General features: G+C 36.8%; 1 protein-coding gene and 1 long non-coding RNA gene across 9 annotated transcripts in view; one reads left to right on the plus strand and one right to left on the minus strand.

Moving 5' to 3' along the window:
• dock3 (dedicator of cytokinesis 3) overlaps nt 1-6,548 on the minus strand; it is a 189,812-nt gene extending 183,264 nt beyond the window's left edge. For 6 of the 8 annotated variants that reach the window (XM_079889914.1, XM_079889913.1, XM_079889916.1 and 3 more), the window contains exon 1: nt 5,944-6,545. In XM_079889914.1, coding sequence (XP_079746040.1) covers nt 5,944-5,980 — 37 coding nt within the window. In that variant the 5' untranslated portion in view covers nt 5,981-6,545. Of the gene's footprint in view, nt 1-5,943 lie in introns of all 8 variants that reach the window. The other 2 variants (XM_079889910.1, XR_013823089.1) reach the window with 2 other exon arrangements.
• A 4,066-nt stretch (nt 6,549-10,614) lies between these two features.
• Nucleotides 10,615-11,353, plus strand: LOC307170291. Its single transcript, XR_013823334.1, has 3 exons — nt 10,615-10,650; nt 10,995-11,059; nt 11,245-11,353. It is a non-coding gene; the product is annotated as an uncharacterized lncRNA (long non-coding RNA).
• Nucleotides 11,354-12,541: the final 1,188 nt, after the last annotated feature.

Raw genomic sequence — 12,541 nt, forward strand, 5'->3', positions numbered from 1 at the left:
TCTCTCACGGAAGTAGATTTGGAGCTCATTTTGTTTTGCTAGTTTACAAGTTAACATTTTTAGCATGTTTGTTTGCTAACCACCTAATACCGACTAACCTCCAAGTGTTAATATTCTGCTCTCAGTTAAGAGGTAAGTCTATGTGATTTTATTGCCGATTTTATTGTCTGTCATGGCGAAATATCTGGACAGTTAGAAAAATAATGCCACACCTCAACAAGCTGCGTGATTTGAGGTATCAGTTAGCAAACATCGCTAATAACCAACTGCAGTCTGAAATGTGAGAGCCTCCCAAACAAACAAACTTTCCACCACCTAATTTTTGAATAAAAGTTAAAGCTGCCGTCGGCAACATTTTTTTGATCAAATTCATTGAAATTGACACTATAACCCGACAGAACAACATAAATAAGGTGGTTTTAGAAAAAAACCCGAGCTTCTAACTCCACCTGGAGCGTGTTATTTGTTTTGCAAAAATCCACCGCTCCCGTCTCATCGGGTCCAATCAGCGCAGGGGGGTGTGCGATCTGACTGTCAATCACAGTTCGTGCACACGCGTCAGATTCCCTCTCCCTCGCGCAGACGCGCACGTTACAATATCACATGCACACGACACGCCTGAAGTTCGCCTGAAGATTGTAGGAAGCGTGATGGCGGAGAGAAAATCTACTAATAAGCTTCCAATTCCTCGGTTATTGCAATCTATGGATAGATTAGCCAGGGCAGCCTACCTCCGAGTCCATGGTGTTGATCGATGCTGAAGGGACGGACACGTTCACAGAAAATCAGGTACACACTCACTGACGATGGGCGGGTGCTCGTTGGTAGTGGGGGAGGGGCATGAGAGTTGTAAACATTCAACATTTTGGCTAAGTCCACTCAATCTGCCAGACTTGCCGACTGCAGCTTAATCAAGATGAATAGAAAAATAGTTTATATTCTGCAATAGCAGCAGATTTATTGTTAGTTATTTGCGTTACTAGCCTAAACAAAACCTAAAATCGCTAACAATCTCTCACATACATTGATTTGGAGCTAATTTGTTTTGCTAGATTACAAGTTAGCATCTTAGCAAGATTGCAGGTTGATATTCGTTTGCTAGCCACCTAACAAATAACTTCAAAGTATTGATAGTCTGGTCTATATGATTTTATACACCAATTTTATTGTCAGTGAGGTGAACATTTTAAGTCTAGATACTTAGAAAAATAATAGCACACCTCAACAAGCTGCATAAATTGAGGTATCAGCCTTAGCAAACATTGCTAATAACTAACTCCAGTGAGTCTGCAATGTGACAGTCTCGCAAACAAACAAACTTTCCACCACCTACTTTTTCAATAAAAGTTCTCACAGTGCCACCATCAACATTTCAGAAATCCTGAGCACTCTTTTCCTGTCATAGGAGATCATTAAATGCAGTTATGAGCCTATGACAGGAAAAGAGTGTTGATGGAGGCACTGTGAGATCTTTTATTGAAAAAGTAGGTGGTGGAAAGTTACAGTTGATGCAAACGCTACCAGAAAATAACCTTTAAGCCAATTAAAAATTAAAGTTCATAATAAAAACCTGTCTAGCTAGGTTTAACCAACGAATACAGTCAATTGTCTTTTATGTTGATAATCGTGCAAAACAAATGCTAGCACAGTCATTTTTTCTTTACACATTGGCTGCGTCCAAAATCGCATACTCTCTTGAGTAGGTACTACTTATTTTAAATAAGTACTTACTTTTGGAGCACTAAAAAAGTATGTTCTATATAGTATGATTAAATCCGGACATACTATATTCGCCATGTTGTCACTGTCATTTGACCTACCAGTGTCACTTACGTCGCTTCACTGCTATTCATAAATCCTCTCCTGTAGCCTCATGGGATAGTAAAGTGTCCATCATATGCACACTTCAGAATCTCACCAGAAGTAGTAGGTCATCTGGGTATATTTTGCCAGTACTGTGAATTCGGACTTCTTTTGTCACATAATGTTTTTCGCCTACTATATAGTAGGGAAGTATGCGATTTCAGACACCGCCATTATCCTCCAAACATCGAACAATTACAGTATAAGATAAATATCCTAGTAGAAATATCTGACTTTGAATGAAATGCAAGATGAGTGCTGCCATTCGCGAATACCCCAAGGATATAACATTACGCAATGCCAGATCAAAATGGGATGTAATTGTGCACATTAGTAAATTATACATCACCTCTAGGCATTAGATGAAATTTGGCTCTTTAACCATAAAATTGGGCAGTCTGGCCCTCTTACTGAAGATTATCCATCTTATTATCTCCATTATATCAACAATGTCGCCTATGACTTATGTAGAGGAAGCAGCGCCGAATAGTGTAGTTACTAAAATGAGGCCGTACTTTAGTAGCCTTGTCCTCATAATCAAAATAAGAGGTGGAATTTGTAATATGTGGTGGTAATCATCATCTCAAATATGAAAATGCCCTTTACAACCTCAAAATGTTCTGTTTCGACACTAATATCACCTGTTCTCGTCCCAAAAATGGTATTAAAAGTCAGTGGCATTGATGGTTAATGTAAAATACCTTTAAAAATAAACAGAATTAATATCGAACCACTATTGATTCAACATGTTTTCTACAGTAAGAGTAGAGATTGGGAGCAAAATGGCCTTCATTGATGTGAACTGTGTGGTGCATTAGCAGGCTGTGAGGTTAGCATCACATTCAACATGGCCATTGCATCACAAAGACCCATTCACACAGAGCCAGCGTGAATAGCTGTTTTTTCAATGGCGTGCCAGAATCTGTGGGGGGTGGGGGGGGGGGTCGGTCTTTTGGAGAACATCCATGAGTTTCCACCTTCTGTTGCCTCGGAATCTAAAACTCCCATCCGTTTGACAGATCTGCTTTTCTAGATGACAAATAGTTGGTCGGTTCCTATAAGTTTATTATTCTGTAGCTCTTAAAAATATAGTCATTAAAACTAAAGCAGATGTCGGATGACGGCTCTGACAAATGGGCCGTATTTGAGGTTATATGGCTCCCTGAGGAGAGATTTCAAAGTTCAAACTTGCTCGTATTTACTTTGACTGCTTTGCTGTTTCCCTGCAAACAAGATGCAGCATCAAAGAAGAAGTGACTATAAAATGGCACTCTGAACATCTCCTCATCATATCACATCATATATGTGTATTTCTTCAAATAGGGAAACTTACCTAAAAGTTAATGTAACTTCTTCAAACCTGGTCAACCAGAAGTGTATGTTAGTATATTGTAGTGATAGTAGTGTTATTTTAGTATTAGGTGTATACTATTAAAATATTAATTCATATTTTGACTTTTATTAATTTTATTATGTGCTCATATCATTTTTATTAGTTTTTTATTTTATTTTATATAATTGTAGTTTAGTAGTTGTAGTACTTCAACATAATCTTATTTTATTTCAGTTAGTTGCCAAAACAACATTTCATATTTTCATGTAAGTTTTTCTACTAATATTTATATTTTAATTCAGCTGTATTTTAATTAACGAAAACGATTTTGAATAGTTTAAGCTAATGATAACAACCACTGTGTGGTAGAGATATTTGATACTGTGTGTGATGGTAATGAAATTTGAAATTTTTTGGAAGAAACATTTTATGCCTTGGGGTACATTTATTTACACGACAATGATGAACAAAAAAATTCTTTACGTTTTTCGCGTACAGGTGACAATGTTGTCAAAAGTGAAGAGAGTGAATCCCAACTGAATATCTACATATATTTTAATCCATAGTGCAGATCTACACTGTAACGTTTATATTTAAATTAACAAAAAACACAAAATTGGTCAAAGTCTATGGACGGGACGGTTATTATTAATGTGTAAGATTCGAGCGTCGATTTAATGGTGTTATTTCGCAGTATATCCCCCTACTGGACGCATCAGGAACAACAGGGGCGTAAAACTGCCTGGGACGTAAAACAGCCTCCCCCTATAGAAACAATCCGCGTTCTCAAGGATCCGTGAAAACTACTAAAAACGCTGTATTATTCATGCCCAGCCAGTAGATGGCGATGTCACTTTGTAAAGAAACTCTACGACTGAACACGTAATACGCATGAGCATGACGTCACCGCTTTCACAGATTCGCGTTTTTGTAGTTTATACAGAGACAATAATGTTATCGTTTTCAAAAACATGTACTTTGAAACCCGTTTTCAAAAGTTTGCGTTTCCAGGCCCCCAAAACGCCATTATCGTGTAAATAAACGGCCAAAACGCTTTAAAAGTTTTCAGTTGAAAACGACCCCTCGGTCTTGCTAAAACAACAATTATCAAATATTTAAGCAATAGCCTAACTGTTAAATCTAGGCTAACTGATTCGGTAATGACATGGATATTTTTAATGAATGTAAAACTATAAAAAGGCATCCAGATAAAGTGTATGACCTCTCAATGTTATTTTTTTTAAGTATAATATTTTAAATTACATTTTAATAATAACCAAATACAAGAAAAATGCAATGTTATGCAAAGTTTACAAGCAAAATAATTACACATTTAAATTCGTAGGAAAAAGTCAGAAACAGAATTGTCCTGATTTAGCCAATTTAGTGTTGCACACTCTTAAAAAAATAGGAAAAAGTCGTTTTAAGAGAGTCATTAAAAAATTTGGTAGCACTTTATTTTACAGTCCTGTTCCCCATGCACATGTACTTATAGTAATTACAATAACTGTGTAATAACTATATGTACTAACCCTGAACCTACCCTTTTAACCCATGTAGTTACCTTATATTACCCGGTACTTTCTCAGGTAAGTACATTGTAAGTCATTCTTTAAATATGTTTTCTTTAAAATCATCCTTGGAGACAAAAAAAAGTTGTCCTAATTAAAGAATCACCCATATGAGTAATTAAATTTTGAAGTGCCTAAAAAGCCTTGTTGAAAATAGGAGGAATTTACTCACACCACTAACGCCACAACAAAACAGCCAACAAAAATCATCAAGCAAAGATATAGTAGTGAAGGCTGCCATTTTGTATTGTGACTCGCACGAGCACAGGAAGTGAACCAACGGGACCGATGCATTAACAATGCATCTTAAATAATCTGCATTCATCTGACCGTTATGACAACTAGATTGTACATGTACATCATACACCCACCCTTAATGCTGATCTCCCTGAAACTGGTGACTCATCAGGTCCTTATGAGAATAATAAGTCAAGTTCCTTGTATTTAGTGCAGCAATGATACCCCCCTGTATGATTCATTCTTTTGAAGGTATACTAATGACCTCTGCGTTTGAATTTGCTTCTGTTTGTACACAAAGCTTGTGTGATTCTGTCAGGAACAGTAGGGGATGTGCAAACTGCACTGGCATTTCACGCACTGACACGAAGCTTCAACGGTGATAAACGGTGGCCACTGCAACATGCTGATGGTGCATTTCAACAATGAAGACGGTGTCCTTTTGTTTTGGAAGTTGAGATGATGATGATGGTGATGATGATGATGGTCACACGATGGATGATGAGTGATATACCTAAATGTTAGATGTTTTCCACCATATGCACCTGTTGGAAACGCACCGCTCGTATCGCCCCCTGTCGGTCAGTCGAGCATCTTCAACATCAGCAGTGTGTGTGTGTGTACTACTGTAAGATCACCTTAGTATTCAACAGTCGTGCAGACAGATTTACACAAGGAATTCAATAAAAAATCATAGTAATACCTTGGTGAAAGTACCAGTATTACATACATAAAACGGGTTACGAATTTCTCCACACTCAACATGGCCTTTTTATACATTTTATATGGCATCTAGTTTCATATGACAGCATGTAATTTGCCTTTTCAAATCATTAAATGATTTGTAAGCCAGATAAAACACTTGAAATCAGTCGCTGACTAATAGTTGAATGTGTATGTTTACATCAATAATGATAAATAAACATATTTTCAACTCACCCACTCCGATTTTCTCGTCCTCGGTCGGTGTCCACATGATCCCGGTAAAATAACCAAGATATCAGAAGAGTTTCGGTTAAATGTCATGTACGATGACACATTAAAGTTCAAGCAGACGCTCAGACGTGTTTATCTCACAGCGGTGTGTTTCATAAAACAAACGACATATTTCACACGTCAGCTCAGGTTTCCCACCCGCGCGCCTGGATCTCCCGTTATGGATGCGACGGCAGCAACATCTGAGGATGGAGACGATCATTTATTTATTTCATTGACTCGGTCAGTCGTGGTTTAGCGCTGGAATCCGACAAAACAGCGCGAGGACAAACTAACCTTGAGGGTTTCTCGAGTCGTGCGCGCGCGTGGTGCTCTTTTACGCCTAATCGATACGGTTTTCCGTGATTTTGCGGTGTGAACGAGAGACTCTTCATCGCCGGTGCTGCGCCATCTTCATCTCTCCGTCCGTCCGTCCGTTCGCCGTCACATGACGCAGATTGTCGCTCTTTAACGGGACACGCGCTTTACAGTAGCAGTAAACGCTCGACAGAGCGCGCGCTGGGTTACTATTGACTCATGTTTGAGATTTTTGGATGGTCGATATTTTAAACACTTGACAGGCACTTCACATTAGTTTTCATGTTACAGTTAGGCACAATACTATGGCTATCACAGACATGTACCATGGTACACACAGTTAGGCTATCTTCTGTAGAATTATAGCCTAATAAATTATGCGATTTATCAACTGGGTAAGACGATTTCACAATCTTTCTGGCGTTTGGTTTTGTTATTTAATTTAATTATTATTGTTTTTACCTCAGTTTTATTCTGAATGACTCACACAGCAGCTGAACGGTTATTTTCAACCGCGCGTGAGTTCGGATGACGCTTGTTCTGTATGAAAGTTGTAAGTACCACAGAAATGTAAATAACTACCAACCACTCTTTTGTTGTGAAAAATATGGCACGATTTAGGGATGTTGAGCAGTCAGCGAGAGACAAAACACCTGTAATGCGTTTGGGCGTTAAGGGAAAAACAAAATTGGACAAGACTGAATATTTGACCTCATATTTGAGAGGATTAAAACAGCGGGAGTGACCTAAAATATTTTGGAATACAAATTAAATCCCTTAAGACACAATAAAGTCTTTATACTGTCGTTATCCATATTACACGCCTTCACAAAATAGGGAAGGCGATTGACTTTGGTTTTCTGCACTCTTGTCAGTGTGAACGCAGCCAAAATCTTTACTCGGGATTTGTATGTAAATTGTTATTTAATTAGGCCTACCCTGGAAAAGCTAAAAAAAGAGAGAGAAAAACCTAAGCTAGTTGGTTGGCTTAAGATGGATTTAGCTAGTTTAAGATGGTCAGACCAGCCTGCCCATCTAAAGATGTGGGCAAAACCCCTCTAAAACCAATCAGCTAACCCAGAAATGACCAGCTTAGACTGGGTTTAGCGTTTTGTTTTTGTTTTCTCAGCAGGGTGACTGATAAGACCTATGATATTAAAATGCCATGTATGAATGTGGGTTAACCAGCCATCGTCCAAACATGTTATAATTCTTAATCTGTCTACACTTATCATGGGCATAATTACGTTGCCAGGCCATATCGTCTTTTTGTTATGGCAAGTGTGCCAGGGATGTTTTCGCACCACTCATTTACTATAACAATTTCAGTACCTGTTGATGTATAATAGGTACCAGAGACTGTATAAAAACTGCTCAAGACAGCAGTTATACACTCGCCTTTAAGCCCCCAGTGGCTATATTAGAAAACAAGCCTCTCGCTTTACTTATTTTTGTGTCGTTTTTCTTCATTTCTCTACAGACTTGCACACTGGATCCAGAAGGGTCCAGCAACTATCTTGCAGAAAGCGAACAATGATGAGACTGCAGAGGAATATTATCATGACAAGAGCAGGTGAAGGGGGGAATCAGGCGGGGGTGGGAGTCGCTCTCTCTGCCCTTCCCATCTCATTTACTCAAGCTTTCATTTAGAAATGACAGAGTCCATTAGTGTGTGTGTTTAGATTATAGGCACGTTGTCTTTTGCAAGTCTTTTGAGCATCAGAAAAATTAAAGAAAAATTGCAGAATAATTAAATTTGTGGTGTTTTTTACAATAATAATACATAAAATAAACATTATTTTTTTTATAAGTAGAGTTAATACTGTTAGTATTACATATAATTATCATTATAAGTATTAATAATAAGTTATAAATGCTAAAAAAGCACATGATGTTCTACGAGCCGCTTAAAATCGGTTGTTTTTTCCCGAGCCACTGATGCATAAACTCCGTTTCATTGTTTATTTTTAGATGTAAAGGTGATTGTCTGCTAACACCCAGATCCTGCGAGAACTGAATAAACATTCCGGACATGAGGTAACCATGGTGACGCGAACGGCAACCTGCCGCATTTTCCGAGGCGTCTTAATGGTCATTGTGGGTGTTGCGGATTCTCCTGACCCGCTGAGCAAGTCGTCCATGCATTGCCTTAATCAGATTCATAATCTCATCTATTCATTCCAAGTCCGTGTTTATTGCAGTCGAACATCTTATTGCAGTTTCCCTGCAGTCTTATAGTCATGAGAACTTAAATTATTGTGTTTTTGCAATCTAAATGCATTCACAGGCATTTCATTGGTGTCTATATGTAGCAACACGTATCAGCCAAATAAGTCTGTATATATCGATGCTGTAAGGGCAAAGCATACCAAAATATTCGTCTTTAATAGTTGTATTTTCAGCCTCCAGTGTGATGTATAAAACAGCATATGGAGGGAAGGGAATTTCTATTTGTTACTCTTGCTGGCTGTGATTCAAAAGACTTAAGAGAGAGGCCCTGAAACACGAACAGCACTGAGTCATCGCGATTCAGCTGAGAATTCTCCAGATGAAAGATGTTTTGCTCAGTCTGAGAGTTAAAACTATCAAACACATCCTTCCCTTCGCTGTGTCATGAGGAGCACGTCTGTGGCTGCATACGGGACCGTAGTGTGTTTGTTTCTCTGGTGAATCTTTAAAGATTAGATTCGATTTTTAGATATTTCAGATTCGATGGATGTTTAGTCAAAGAGATTTTTTGCATGGATTAAAGATGTAATCCAGCAACGCAACAGTCATTCAGACAAGAGTGCACAAGAATATATGTGAATGAACAATCCTTAGATAAAAGGCTGTATAGGAATACATACATTGAGTTGTTCTAAACACAAACGTTATAATAAATAAAACCTGGATGAATATTAAAAATCAATAAAACCTGATAGATGAACGAACAAATAAATGATTGCTAGATTGACTGATCTTTCACAATATTAGGCTGTCCTGGACATGTTTCAGGTAAATGCCTCTTTCTTGGTTTAAGTCTCTACAAAAGTGTACAGGGACATCATGTGGTAGAGATATGAATTGCAATGCAAATTTATAAATGCAATTGATTATCAACATGCAGGACTGGTTCACTATTAAAAATATAAGCAAACCTCACAATATATTTAAATTAAACTAAATTCTGAGACAAAATTCTTGCATTATGAAAATGTGGAAACTCCACACATGTGTTTGTTTTTCCACTAAACATCTGAACAAACAGCCAGTCAGACGTGCACATTTATTGATTTGTTCATCAAGATACTGTATCATCAGATGTTTTTCTTTAAGCTTGAGTCTTTGCAATGGCATTTTAGTCAAAGCTCAATCTGATATGTCATCTGGTGCTGGTAGCAAATAATAAATAAATACAATTTTATATGATTATGTGTTTTTTTGAGGAGCAGATCATAATTCACACATCTGTATACAAATAAAACACACTTGCATATTAACACACACTGTATCTTCTAATGACTTGTTGATTTAAACAACTAAGAATGATCATGTTCTCAGAGAAGGCCAGCTCTGACTTCCCCTCTCGTCTGTGTGGTCGAGGTTTGTGTTTCCGCTCACAGTACGAGATGTGTGAATGATCACATATAGCAGATATTATTCATCTGGATCAGACAATGAAGATCATACAGCTGCAGATCTGTGAGTTTCTCACGTCACATTTGATTGAGTCAGTTTTCTTTTGATTTTATATCTTAATAAATGTGTTTTTCTTTCTCTCATAGATCTGTTCATGTTGTATCAAGCCACAGAGAGTCTAACAAACACACCAGTAACTTTAGGATCTGATGTGAATATAACCTGTGATCTTGATATAAAGGAGATTTACTGGTACAAACTGAAATTACCGGATCCTCCAGTGTTGATCTTACGCACTTTCAGGAGCACAGTTGAAGGAGGTAGATATGAAAACAGCAGCTTTATACACAAATACTCAGTGAAAACTAACAGTCGTCTGTTCATCAGAAATATCACCATTGATGAATTAGGAGTTTATTATTGTGTGAAAACTAGTGAACCACTAAAATTCAACACCGGCACCAAAATCTACATCAGCCGTGAGTTATTTTATCATTTCATGTCTTTATAAACTACATGATGGATTCCAGATTGAATATACTGGATGAAGATCTAATAATAGTTTCATTGTTCTGTTAAAGACTGAAACTGAATAAAGACTGAACTACAAACCTTTTACAGACTCCGTCCACAGGAATCAGACAGATGACGCTCCACAACACCAGATATCATGGAGAAATATGACCATCATATTCATCCTGCTGAATGTGCTTCTGACCATTGCATTAATAGGTTTGTACATGTTTTACTACAGTAAAAGTCTCATTGAACTACAAGGTGACAAACTCTAGATCTACTAAATGTAACCGGTTCACACAGAACGGGTTTTTGTCCGGTTGCTTGTTTTTCTATTCTGCTGCCCTACTTCTGCATTGTTTTTTTTTTTTGTTTTTTTGTTTTTTTTTATGTAAACGGTTACTAAAAAAACTTTTAAAAAACACATTTCTTTAGACACTTTTTTCTTTCCCCTGGTCTGAATCTCACATTTTTCACAGTAAAACACACTCTCCGTGAATCAGCTCTTGGACTGTTACAGTGTGTGAATTCAGTGATATTCATATTCAGTGCTGTTTCAGGAATGGTGAAGAGCTTTATTAATGCAACTGGAAAATCTGCGGCTCAAAACTCAAATAATCCACAGGTAAGATCTTCAATATTAATATATGTTATCTTATTTTGTCCTCTATTATCCTGGAGATTCTTACACTGCAACTTCAAGCTGCACAAGATTCATTAAATGATCTGAAATGTTTATGACCAGCTGACTGTACATTATGTCTATCATACTGTATATGTCCATTCATATATAATATGGTCCTCTTTCAGTGTGCTGAAGTTGATTTCTTCATGTGCTCCAGTAACACCAGGCCTAGTCAGGAGCAGAGCACTACTGTCTACAGCCAATGTGTGATGTGATACTCTTTATGAATACACAGTGTGCCTATATATGCTTCTTTTTTTTTTACAAAATAAAATGTATTGTCATTATGTTTTATATGTGTGAATTTTAATTTTAATGTATCATTTCCATATATAATTTCCGTTTGCTACTTTGTATGTAAATATGCAGTGTGTGTATGATAGTAACACATCTTGCTTATATATAGTAATATAATCATTTTTCTCTCTCTCTCTATTATAAGTGCGCTGACATGCTCAGCAGTAAAAGTGGTAAACCTCATGGAAAATGAGCTTTCTTGGGGCTGAAACATGAGTGATGTTTTACAGACATTTGGCATAAAGATTGATGTCAAGAGAACAAATGTCAAGAAATCTAAAGATCATTTTTGGCACGCATATTAATTGTTTTTAATATTTTTTGCACATGTTTAAAAACATCTAACTTTTGCACAGTTTTCTTTTTTGTGGTTAACACGCGCATGGTTTCGTGCAAATGAAGTGTTCCACTGGTTTGGTCACTTGATGAACAACATGATCACACACACACACTTGCTGCATCAAGAGGTTTAAACTTTAACCAAGTGAACATGACACGAAACACCAACACTTTACGATTATGTTCCATTTATTAAAGTTAACCTCATTAGTTATCATGAACTAACAATAATAAAAGAAATACTTCTACAGCAGTTTTAATTGTAGTTCATGCTAATTGAATTTTTATTGAAATTTATTCAAGCACATTATTAAAAACACAAGCTGTATCTGTAAATATTATTTAATGAACCTGAGCTAACATGAACAATTAACAGCTGAATTTCTATTAACTAACATTAACAAAGATTACTTAATTGTATAATAAATGTTAGAAATAAGCTTCACACTTCCTATTATTTTCTAGTTAAAAAGAAGTACCAAGTACTAGGCAAAAAGAAATTCAATCCAGATTAATTTAAATACATAGAGTACTCACTTGCCTCGAGGATAAATATTGTTTATGATGAATTAGTGGATAATTCTGTCAAGAGACAGAAACTAAAAACCTCCTCTAAACTTATGAGTTAATAATCACGGGTTAGAACGATAATACAGTTGAAGAAAACATCATATGTGTTTGTATGACACTGAAAAAAAGAAAATTGTGCATTTCTCAGTGTCTTGGGTCATTTTGCTCAGTGGCTCAGTGGTTCATGTAGATTGTCTACAAAACGAAAGGTTGGTG

The sequence above is a fragment of the Squalius cephalus genome (genome assembly GCF_949319135.1).
Source record: "Squalius cephalus genome assembly, chromosome: 13".
In the NCBI taxonomy this organism is placed as follows: Eukaryota; Metazoa; Chordata; class Actinopteri; order Cypriniformes; family Leuciscidae; genus Squalius; species Squalius cephalus.